Source organism: Erpetoichthys calabaricus, chromosome 13, assembly GCF_900747795.2.
Source record: "Erpetoichthys calabaricus chromosome 13, fErpCal1.3, whole genome shotgun sequence".
In the NCBI taxonomy this organism is placed as follows: Eukaryota; Metazoa; Chordata; class Cladistia; order Polypteriformes; family Polypteridae; genus Erpetoichthys; species Erpetoichthys calabaricus.
The window spans coordinates 55,202,704-55,215,086 of NC_041406.2; the positions used below are offsets into that span (position 1 = coordinate 55,202,704).

The following is a 12,383-nucleotide window of genomic DNA, read 5'->3' on the forward strand; positions in this document are numbered from 1 at the left end:
AACGTTGATTGACTGGTAAATTGAGAGCTTTGCCTTTTTCACCACAAGAGACCGATGCAGAGCCCGCATCACTGCGGATGCCGCACCGATCTGCCTGTCGATCTCCCGCTCTATTCTTCCCTCACTTGTGAACAAGACCCCGAGATATCTGAACTCCTCCACGGGGCAGGATCTCGCTCCCAATCCTGAGAGGGCACTCCACCCTTTTCCAGCTGAGAACCATGGTCTCAGATTTGGAGGAGCTGATTCCCATCCCAGCCGCTTCACACTCCTCTGCGAACCGATCCAGAGAGAGCTGAAAATCACGGCCTGATGAAGCAAACGGGACAACTTCATCTGCAAAAAGCAGTGACCCAATCCTGAGCCCACCAAACCAGACCCCCTCAAAGCCTTGGCTACGCCTAGAAATTCTGTCCATAAAAGTTATGAACAGAATCGGTGACAAAGGGCAGCCCTGGAGGAGAAATTCTAGTGGATGTTTTTAAGGATAGCCAGGCAATTAAAAAATACATTGCTAGCCTGGTAAACATTCTTGAAAACAATTCATCATTAGTTACTAATGAATGAACTACTTCATCAAAATTAACTTGCTGCCCTCTGTCCAATTTTATAAAGATGATTTTATATGCGTAAAACTTTATCAATTTTGTAAACATAAACTGTTATCTCTGACCAAGCTACTCTTATTTTCACCACATAATTTTAAGCCCTACTATTTAAACCCACAACTTACAACTCACTCTTTAACACTCACAAAGATTTTCTTCAATTAATTTCTGCACAAGTTGACAGGCTGATGTATGTATATAAATACCTTAAGAGACAACTGTGAGAATACACTGATAAATTCAGTTCATACATTTACTGTTCAGCAACACCACCACCTGATCAAATTACTGTGCAGGTGCTTCAGATGTTTGAATGGAAGCAGATATTCCAAATGTTGACAAGACCCATTGCATCAGATCTTCTGAACAAAGCTTAAAACAATTGGAACTACTTAAGAACATTGATGTGAGGTAGAATGCCCATTGGGGTCTTAGTGATGTTTTGTCATTGGAATCCCTGCAGATTGTTTTTTTTCTCCAGCATTTTGCAGCTGGAGCTTCTTTTTTTTTTTTTTTTTTTTTAACTTTTTCTACCCTCCCCAGCAACTATTTGACCATAGTATAGGCTGTATCATTATAGAGACTTAACAAATTTATAAATAAGAACTTTGCTTTATCTAAAACTTGAAAATCTACGTTTTTATTTATTCTTTTTTACTAATTATGGTAGGCAATTTATTTGTTCCTATTCTTTTCTGTTTTTAATCTGTTTTTCTTTTCTTGAAACTTTTTTCTTTAACATCTTGTAAAGCACATAAGGCTACATTCTTTGTATGAAAATGTGCTATAGAAATAAATGATGCTGCTATATTTCACATAAAAATGCATGTTTTATTCTCTGCCTAAAAATTCATTCTCTGTCCTTGGCCACCCTAAAACACTGCTGCCACCATTCCGTTCTTCTAATGCATCCTTTCATGGAGTTGGTCATGCTCTCATCTGCCTTGCCCAATACCTAAACCTCACAGTTGGGGTCAGAGGCAACACCAACTGTACTAACTCCCCCAATGTCATGAGCCAATTCAAGCCAGGATCCTTAAGCAGACACTTTGATATGGGTAAGTGGCCCCAGAGGAGGCATGCCTCCTGCTTGCAGATACATTCTCTCTATCCAAGGCCCCTCTTCCATGCTGTGCACCAGCTCCTTTCATGGCTGTGTGCTAACCCCAATGATTCTCTTACATAACATTTCTTTCAACCAGCTTCTACCCCCTTTATAATCTGAATTTTAGTTTCTGAAGATATTGCTTTAAATTTTTGTGGCATACATGGCAAATATTTTAATATTTTTATAAAGCAAAAAATAACTGTAGTACACCTAATACAATACATTCAATATTGTACAGATAAAATAATTTCCCATTGTACAGCACACAATTTTAGCTACAGGCAGACAATTTGCATAGCACTCTAGTGGTTGTAGCACATTTTATACTGGCTTTATCATGAAGGAGAAATCAATACATGAGGTATTACTATCACGTTCAAGACTCAATTTGTAAACAAAGTCCTCAAGCACCTGCCTTGCTAGCTTATATCTTGGAAATGTACTACACTCACATCTTATTGGGGGAAAAATGCTAACTTGTCAGACAGTGTTAGATGTACATTTATTCCAAATCCTTTAAAAGATACTTTTCAGTGTAACAGCTTACAGAAAACAACAAAAATCTAAGCCTAACCTCTGAGCATCTGTGTGGACTGCCCATAACTGAAGACCAAGTAAGGAAACAACTGAGATAGATACACTCTGGAAAAGATGTCAGCCCTCGAGATCTTAAGGTCTATGCTGACCAACTTTGTGGTATCCTCTTTCACCTGTTTAGTCTCTCCCTAAGGCCGTGGAAACCCACCAGGAAAACATGCAAACTGGAGGCAGGGAACACCAGAGACGTGACTCCCTGCGGGGCTACAGCACTACCCCTCTGCCACCATGTCGCCCCCACATGTGTGATTATTAACAGTTTTCATTATTTAAATGAACTTAACGATTTATCTGCAAAATATAATATATAGTTTAATACATTTCATCATGAAAGTGATATCAAGTATAAATCTAAGGATTCTAAATATGCAGAGAGCTGGAAAATCATAAATTTAATGTGTTCTGTGTGGCAATTGCTGCTTGACGCTGCTGTCAATGCAGAAGGAAGCCCCACAAGCACGCAACGATTAACAACCGGGCCGGTTTTAAGATGACGTTTATGACAGTCTACTTCAAAGATAAAATAAACTACGAGATTAAAGTGGACATTTCAAGATTTAAGCCGAAATTTCCACTTTAATCACAAAATATACCTTTTCACCGTGTCCCTAACTTTTTTTTCTCTGTGGCTCAAATACACCGCCATACATTCTGATGCTGCTGTGAAGGTGCAAAAATTGTATTGTGTCAATATGATGGGGAATATTTGACGTTTGAATATTAAAGCACCACAAATACATTTGTATTCAGCATTTTGCTTCACCACATCGAACCACTCGTCAAACATTGAAGCACGCACATCAGTTCTATAGGATCCGCAAAGCGGCTTTCTGTCACATGTAGATAGTAAACAGAGATTCTGACATCAAGTTCCAACTTTATCACACTGCGCCTCCCAACTTTTTGCTGGTACTGCAACTCGTGCATGTGTTGCATTAATTTCTGAGGACGTGCTCAGAGGACTCGTCAAATGAATGCTGGGAACACGTGGCAGCCATGATGCGTGTGCATACGCATTCTAAACATGAAGTATAAACCGGCCCTAAGGCTTCAGAAAGTGTCACTGCTGTGGAAAACATCCTGCATTGTTCCTGTTCCAAAGAAGGCAGGGGTGCCTATTTACCTAATGACTGCATAGCAGTGGCACTTACGTTTCACATCATGAAGACATTTGAGAGATTGGTCCAGGACTATATGAGTCCACGTGTGATAGACCTCCTGGACCCACTGCAGTCTGCCTCCAGCCATCTCTGTTAAGGGGTAAGTTCAGTGATATGCAGGTGGATGAGCCTATGATGTCCTAGGTAATGGAATATCTTTCAGGCAGAATGTACTTTTTGAGACTCAAGGACTGTGTTTCTGATATGGATTTGAGCAAACCTTGAGCACCACAAGGAACAGTTGTGTCACCTTTTCTCTTCATTCTGTACACCTCAGACTACAAATATAATGCCAGGTCATGTCACTTGCAGAAGCTCTAAGATGATTCTGCACTTATGGGGTGTATTGATAAAAGGGACAAGTGTAGGTGTTGGGTGGAGAAGTTTGTTTCTTGGTGCAAAGAGAATTGTCTGCATCTTAACATCAGCACAACCGCCACACCAAACACCCTCTATGTTAGGTCACTATTTAAAGAGTTGATGTAGAGGTGGTCCACACCTACAAGTACTTGGGGGTCCACATTAATGACAAGTTGCACTGGCTTCACAATACAGAGGAATTATATAAGAAAGGGCAGAGCAGGCTCTTTTTCCTTAGGAAACAGTATTCCTTTAATGTGGGAAGTGATATCCTTCACATCTTCTATAACTCTGTGATGGCCGGTGCGGTTTTCTATGCTTTTGTGTGCTCGGCTGATAACATCACTTCAAGAGAGGCCCACTGAAGCTAATTAAAAGGATAAGCTTAGTTATAAATTGCACTCTGGACCCCATGGACAGAATTAAAACAAATTAAAACAAAATTTTGAACAAAGCTGCACATCCACTCTCTGACACACTAACACTTTCAGCCAACATATTATTCAGCAGAAGTGTGTAAAGAAGCGCTACTGGGGCTCCTTTATACCAACAGCAATAGATCCGCATAATGCCTCACTGTGACAGTGACAGTTAAGTCAGAACTTTTCTTTCTTTTTAATTTTCTTGCTTTATAGTCATTCTGGTATGTGTTTATACCAAAGTGTGTGCATATTTATGAATTAATTTATTCATTTACTTATCTGCATATTTTTGTATCTATTTATTTAAAGATCTTCTATAAGAAGCCAAATTTCCTCCTGGGAACAAATACCATTCCATCTATTTTGATAACTTACATTTCACTGATTGCTCACTGTCTTTTCCTTGGAAGAATCTTAGACCACACCTCATAATTAAACAGTGAAAGGATGTCTTATTTTAATTAAAATGACAAGAAAAGGAAACAATAGGTTTTAAAGCCAATGGCAGCTTTGTACGCAGTTGTTTATACAAGCATCATAAAGGCCATTACCAAGAATCCCAGTATGACACCATGACTTTCCTTTAGTACCCCCACCTCATCAAAATCTCTTTTCAAAAACACCTTTCCATTTCTAAAATTACAAAACACCAGAATATCAGATTTAAATACTGTATGTACATATTTAATCCTTACGCCTTGTAAGAGTTATGCTTGACTATGCTTCATGACTGCCATTTCTGTCCACTGAATACCCCAGGTCCATATTTTTTAATATGTTCTGGAATGTTTTCTGGTCTACTTTTTCTGGAGTCTATAGTCCTATGTTCCTTCAAATATTTCTTCTCCCAAACCTCTATGCTCCTTCCCTCACTTCATTCTACACAGGCTATTATAATTCTTAATCATCTAAATCAGCAGTAGCCTCTCCTGAAAATCCACAGATTTTCTCACCTGCATCTTTAGGAAAAGTTTTTCCTTTAATTTATTTCTAAGTGATCTTGTAATTCAGATCAACTGATCACCTGGCATCAACACTGAGAAGTGGCAGTCCACATTATTCAGAGTCAGATGGCTGGTTATCAGTATTGTAATCTCGACTTTTGATTTCTTATTCTGCAATTTAAAGTGAATTGTATATGTCTTTAGTTACAGCCTATGGATCTGCTTCATGTGTCATCTGTCTTGCTCACATCTAAATATTGCTGACTTCCTAAGAGTTATAAAATGGCTCCACTAGTTCTTCTAAAAACTGAATGTATGGCTCACTAAAGAATTGTCCTCATCTCAGGTAGTGATACTATGGATGGATGTATGCATAAAGACTGAAACTTAAGTGTAACAGTGGTTCATCTATGCTGATTTTAGTGAGATAGCAGTATTTGTCAGTTAAATTGAAATAGGAAGCATTCTCAATATTTTCAATAAATGTACAGAAAAACTAAAATAAATATGAAATTGCACTTTTTGATCAAATATGTTTAACAGCTTAATGAAATGTTTGCAAACTACATCTCACCCATGATGGATAAACGTCAAGGTTGACCATGGTCTTTCAATCCTTTCCTTGAGCTCTTTTATCCACTTAAGACATCCAGAAGCTACAGGCATGTTTTTGTTCAGTATCCCCATACCTTTTTCCATCTATAGAAAGTAAAAGTAAAAATCATGAACTCAAGTTTATAATTTGTAAATAACCCATGTAGAAATGAAGAGAACATGTAAACAGCACACTGATAGAGACAGGGAGCAGGACTAAAATCCAGAGCACAAGATTCAAGGGGCATTAACCATTATGCCATCATAACAAGCAAAATTACAACCTGGGTTTGTTACATTTGTGTAGAAAACAGCAATAAATTGCACTGAGATAGATTACTGTTGTTTTATCTTGCTTTTTGAGCATGACTATGGGTTCATACACGAGCAGGGCCCTACCCTATCCATACTTGGTTCTTTCATTGTATACAGTGTAGGGAATCCATTCCAGGGAATTCGGGAATCCTGCATGTCATTCCCGGGAATGACACAGTGCACGGGCATCTCACATGTGAACGGTTTTAGAGCGAGCAACACTTATTTATAATAAAACTACTGCAATATGTTGACACCAATAAAAGACTAACCTTAACTACAAGCAGTTCATGCTGTCATATATTGTAAGTACATGTATCTAGCTAGTTGCGGTAATAAGAGCATAGAAAGCACAACGTGTCGAGCATGCAGTCATCTAGGTGAGAGCACACCTTTGTGCAGAATATGCCAGCCGCTGAGAAAGCACGCTCTGCCTCCACTGAAGTAGGCGACACAGTGATATACTTGTTCTAAACAATGCCCGCGCTTGCCGTTGCTCTGAAACACCGCCATTTCAGCTTTTACTGATGCATCCAGTTTCTTGTCATCATTCTGTGATGGCAAGTTTCTTGGCACAAATAATGTGAATGCAACAGACTGACGCATTGCAATTTCAAGTTGCTGTTCAAAGCTGTTGTCCGATGAAGTGCAAGCTGCAGCAATAGCGCCACCTTAATTATTTTCAAATATAACTTGTTTCTTGATCGATCTTTACACTTTTACATGTTATATATGTGAGCTTGGCCGTTCCCGTTCAATCGGGAATTCCAGCAGTTTTATTCCCAGGAATGGGAAACGTCCGGGAATGGATTCCCTAAAACAGTGCAATCAAGAGAGGCTCTAATCCCTTATGACCCAGAACAGGATTAAGCAGGTTTGTAAATGTGATAAAGTATGTATATATGTATAACATGAGAAAGACAGTAGTTTATTATACAGCTGTGTCTCACATTAGACACAGGCATCTCTGCATACATGTGGCGTTGCTGTTTCAAGATGCACAATAAGGAGGTACTTGAAAAAAATGGGCTGAAAGGTCGAGTTGCAAGAAAAAAAGCCTTTACTTTGCCAACATCACAAAACAACCTGCTTACAATATGCCAGACAACATCTAGACAAGCCTCAAAACTTCTGGAACAAAGTCTTTTGGAGTGATAATACCAAAATTGAACTTTATGGTAACAAACAAACGCTATGTTTGGAGAGGATACAACAAGGTCCATGACGAAAAGTACACTATCCCTTCAGTGAAGCATGGTGGAGGATCTTGCCTGCATTTCAGCTGAAGTGGCTTGGGGGCTTTTCTTAGCATCTCAACAAATTATCCTGGCCATTGTGACTGAAATCTTGGTTGGTCAACCTGACGGTGGCTTGGTAACAAAAGAACCACTAACTTTCTGAACACTAATCACAGCATTGTAAGACCTCCTCTGGATATATTTTTATATCCTTTCCCTGAAAAGACTAAGAAAAACAAATATTACAGCATGGTTGAAAGTAAGTACAAAAATAAAATTAAAATACATATTTACAGTAATCCCTCGCTATATCACGCTTCGCCTTTCGCGGCTTCACTCTATCGCGGATTTTATATGTAAGCATATTTTAATATATATCGCGGATTTTTTGCTGGTTCGCAGATTTCTGCGGACAATGGGACTTTTAATTTCTGGTACATGCTTCCTCAGTTGGTTTCCCCAGTTGATTTCATACAAGGGACGCTATTGGCAGATGGCTGAGAAGCTACCCAACTTACTTTTCTCTCTCTCTCTCTCTCTCTCTCGCTGACTTTCTCTGATCCTGACGTAGGGGATTGAGCAGGGGGGCTGTTCGCACACCTAGACAATACGGACGCTCGTCTAAAAATGCTGAAAGATTATCTTCACATTGCTACTTTCTGTGCAGCTGCTTCGTGAAGCGACATGCTGCACGGTGCTTCGCATACTTAAAAGCTCAAAGGGCACGTATTGATTTTTAATTCTTTGTTTTTCTCTGTCTCTCTCTATCTCTCTCTCTCTTTCTCTGCTCCTGACGGAGGGGGTGTGAGCTGCCGCCTTCAACAGCTTTGTGCCACGGTGCTTCGCATACTTAAAAGCCAAACAGCCCTATTGATTTGTTTGCTTTTCTCTCTCTCTCTGACATTATCTGCTCCTGACGTGCACTCCTTTGAAGAGGAAGATATGTTTGCATTCTTTTAATTGTGAGACAGAACTGTCATCTCTGTCTTGTCATGGAGCACAGTTTAAACTTTTGAAAAAGAGACAAATGTTTGTTTGCAGTGTTTGAATAACATTCCTGTCTCTCTACAACCTCCTGTGTTTCTGCGCAAATCTGTGACCCAAGCATGACAATATAAAAATAACCATATAAACATATGGTTTCTACTTCGCGGATTTTCTTATTTCGCGGGTGGCTCTGGAATGCAACCCCCGCGATGGAGGAGGGATTACTGTAGTTCTAAATAGATAGATCTTTATTCATCTCTTGTATTCTTCTAGATGTACTTTTTTTCAGTCACTGTGTTATGTTATAAAACAACAGGTAAAAAAGAAGCTTGTCTTACACTGACAGACATTTGGTCTTACTACCAATATAATTCTGAAGTGCCGCTTAAATTTAATACAGCAGATTTATACTGTATATGTATGTGAATTTGTATCAGGTTGATCTGAGCTTTGAGAAGTACCTAAAAACACTGGGATAAGTCAGGCAACAATCTTTTTTTTTTTTTAAGAGCACAGTAGATTAGGTGCCCTGTAGCACCCTAAATTGACAGTATACTGAAAATCAGTTATTTCCCCAAATATTGTTATTTTGAAATGAGACTGCCTAACATATTCTCCATAAAAGCAATGCTTCATGTTTATCTTCTGCAAAACCAAAGCTATTACTTATATAAATTAAAGGTTTAGTACCTGTTGAATGTGAGAATCGTAAAGTTGCTTGCAATTATCAAGTTCCTCATCAACCATCAAAAGCAATGTTGGGTAACAGGGATCAAAAACTTCCTTAACAGCTGGTCTCTCCAAGAAGAAGTTACAGACAGCAATAAGCTGTAAAGAATTAAAAAAAAAAAAAGCTTAAGTGATACCCATCAACAAAGTACCACTTTCATATTTGTTATCTACTACTGTATATACTGTAATGTATAATAATTTTGTAGTGCTTAGATCCTTAGCCTAAAAACAACAAAGTGATATGATTAAGGCTAAATTATACATTAACTTTATATTATTATGAACTACTAAAAAAAAAAAAAATGAGGATACTTATCAAGGCAGCAAGTATAAATCCTATAGGATCAAAAAGACCAAAGTAGTAAATAATCTAAATGAGTATAAAAGGGAAATGTAAGTAATTAATTCTTTGATTTATTTTCCTCCCCTCCTCGAACCGCCACCTTATCGTGGTGGAGGGGTTTGCATGTCCCAATGATCCTAGGAGCTCTGTTGTCCGGGGCTTTATGCCCCTGGTAGGGCCACCCAAGGCAAACTGGTCCTAGGTGAGGGATGAGACAAAGTGCGGTTCAATATAACCTCCTATGACGAATAAAAAATTTGGACGCCGTTTTCCCTCGCCCGGACATGGGTCACCAGGGCCCCACTCTGGAGCCAGGCCTGGAGGTGGGGCTCAATGGCGAGCGCCTGGTGGCCGGGCTTACACCCATGGGGCTCGGCCGGGCACAGCCCGAAGAGGCAACGTGGGTCCCCCTTCCCATGGGCTCACCACCTATGGGAGGGGCCAAGGAGGTCGGGTGCAGTGTGAGTTGGGTGGTGGCCAGAGGCGGGGACCTTGGCGGACCGATCCTCGGCTACAGAAGCTGGCTCTTGGGACGTGGAATGTCACCTCTCTGAAGGGGAAGGAGCCTGAGCTTGTACGCGAGGTTGAGAAGTTCTGGCTAGATATAGTCGGGCTCACCTCGACGCACAGCTTGGACTCTGGAACCAATCTCCTTGAGAGGGGCTAGACTCTCTACCACTCTGGAGTTGCCCCGGTGAGAGGCGCAGAGCAGGTGTGGGCATACTTATTGCCCCCCGACTTGGAGCCTGTACATTGGGGTTTACCCCAGTGGACGAGAGGGTAGCCTCCCTCCGCCTTTGGGTGGGGGGACGGGTCCTAACTGTTGTTTGTGCGTATGCACCGAACAGCAGTTCGGAGTACCCACTCTTTTTGGAGTCCCTGGAGGGGGTGCTAGAGGGCATACCTTCTGGGGACTCCCTCGTTCTGCTGGGAGACTTCAATGCTCACGTGACCAATGACAGTGAGACCTGGAAGGGCGTGATTGGGAGGAATGGCCCCCCCGATCTGAACCCGAGCAGTGTTTTGTTATTGGACTTCTGTGCTCGTCACAGATTGTCCATAACGAACACCATGTTCAAGCATAGGGGTGTTCATATGTGCACTTGGCACCAGGACACCCTAGGCCTCAGTTCGATGATCGACTTTGTGGTCGTGTCGTTGGACTTGCGGCCACATGTCTTGGACACTCGGGTGAAGAGAGGGGCGGAGCTGTCAACTGATCACCACCTGGTGCTGAGTTGGCTTCGATGGTGGGTGAGGATGCCGGTCAGGCCTGGTAGGCCCAAACGTGTTGTGAGGGTCTGCTGGGAACGTCTGGCAGAGCCCCCTGTCAGAAGTAGCTTCAACTCCCACCTCTGGCAGAACTTCGACCACATCCCGAGGGAGGTGGGGGACATTGAGTCCGAATGGGCCATATTCCATGCCTCTATTGTTGAGGCGGCTGACCGGAGCTGTGGCCGTAAGGTGGTCGGTGCCTGTAGTGGCGGCAATCCCCAAACCCGTTGGTGGACACCGGCGGTGGGGGATGGCGTCAAGCTGAAGAAGGAGTCCTACCAGTCCCTTTTGTCCTGTGGGACTCTGGAGGCAGCTGATAGGTACCGGCAGGCCAAGCGGAATGCAGCATCAGTGGTTGCTGAGGCAAAAACTCGGGCATGGGAGGAGTTTGGGGAGGCCATGGAAAACGAATTTCGGACGGCTTCGAGGAGATTCTGGTCCACCGTCCGGCGTCTCAGGAGGGGGAAGCAGTGCAGTGTCAACACTGTGTATGGTGGGGATGGTGCGCTGCTGACCTCGACTCAGGACGTTGTGGGTCGGTGGGGGGAGTACTTCGAAGACCTCCTCAATCCCACTAACATGCCTTCCAATGATGAAGCAGAGCCTGGGGACTTGGAGGTGGGCTCCCCCATCTCTGGGACTGAGGTCACCGAGGTGGTCAAAAAACTCCTTGGTGGCAGGGCCCTGGGGGTGGATGAGATACGCCCGGAGTTCCTCAAGGCTCTGGATGTTGTAGGGCTGTCTTAGTTGACACGTCTCTGCAACATCGCATGGACATCAGGGACAGTGCCTCTGGATTGGCAGACCGGGGTGTGTTCCAACTACAGAGGGATCACACTCCTCAGCCTCCCTGGAAAAGTCTATTCGGGGGTTCTGGAGAGGAGGGTCCGTCGGATAGTCGAACCTCGGATTCAGGAGGAACAGTGTGGTTTTCGTCCTGGTCGTGGAACAGTGGACCAGCTCTACACCCTTAGCAGGGTCCTGGAGGGTGCATGGGAGTTCGCCCAACCAGTCTACATGTGTTTTGTGGACTTGGAAAAGGCATTCGACCATGTCCCTCGGGGAATCCTGTGGGGGGTACTCCGAGAGTATGGGGTACCGGACCCCCTGATAAGAGCTGTTCGATCCCTGTACGATCGGTGTCAGAGCTTGGTCCGCATTGCCGGCAGTAAGTCGAACCCGTTTCCAGTGAGAGTTGGACTCCGCCAGGGCTGCCCTTTGTCACCGATTCTGTTCATAACTTTTATGGACAGAATTTCTAGGCGCAGCCAGGGTGTTGAGGGGGTCCGGCTTGGTGGACTCAGGATTGGGTCACTGCTTTTTGCAGATGATGTTGTCCTGTTTGCTTCATCAGGCCGTGATCTTCAGCTCTCTCTGGATCGGTTCGCAGCTGAGTGTGAAGCAGCTGGGATGGGAATCAGCACTTCCATATCCGAGACCATGGTCCTCAGCCGGAAAAGGGTGGAGTGCCCTCTCAGGGTTGGGAGTAAGATCCTGCCCCAAGTGGAGGAGTTCAAGTATCTCGGGGTCTTGTTCACGAGTGAGGGAAGAATGGAGCGTGAGATCGACAGGCGGATCGGTGCGGCGTCCGCAGTGATGCGGGCTCTGCATCGGTCTCTCGTGGTGAAAAAGGAGCTGAGCCGCAAGGCAAAGCTCTCAATTTACCAGTCGATCTATGTTCCTACCCTCACCTATGGTCA

The 12,383-nt window shown here is 43.0% G+C and overlaps 1 protein-coding gene across 1 annotated transcript in view; it reads right to left on the minus strand.

Annotated features, from left to right (window-relative positions):
- Positions 1 to 12,383, minus strand: part of LOC114663749 (dynein axonemal heavy chain 11) — a 341,140-nt gene that overhangs the window by 293,405 nt on the left and 35,352 nt on the right. The window contains 2 exon segments of the mRNA XM_051936024.1: positions 5,774 to 5,898; positions 9,024 to 9,161. Coding sequence (XP_051791984.1) covers positions 5,774 to 5,898; positions 9,024 to 9,161 — 263 coding nt within the window.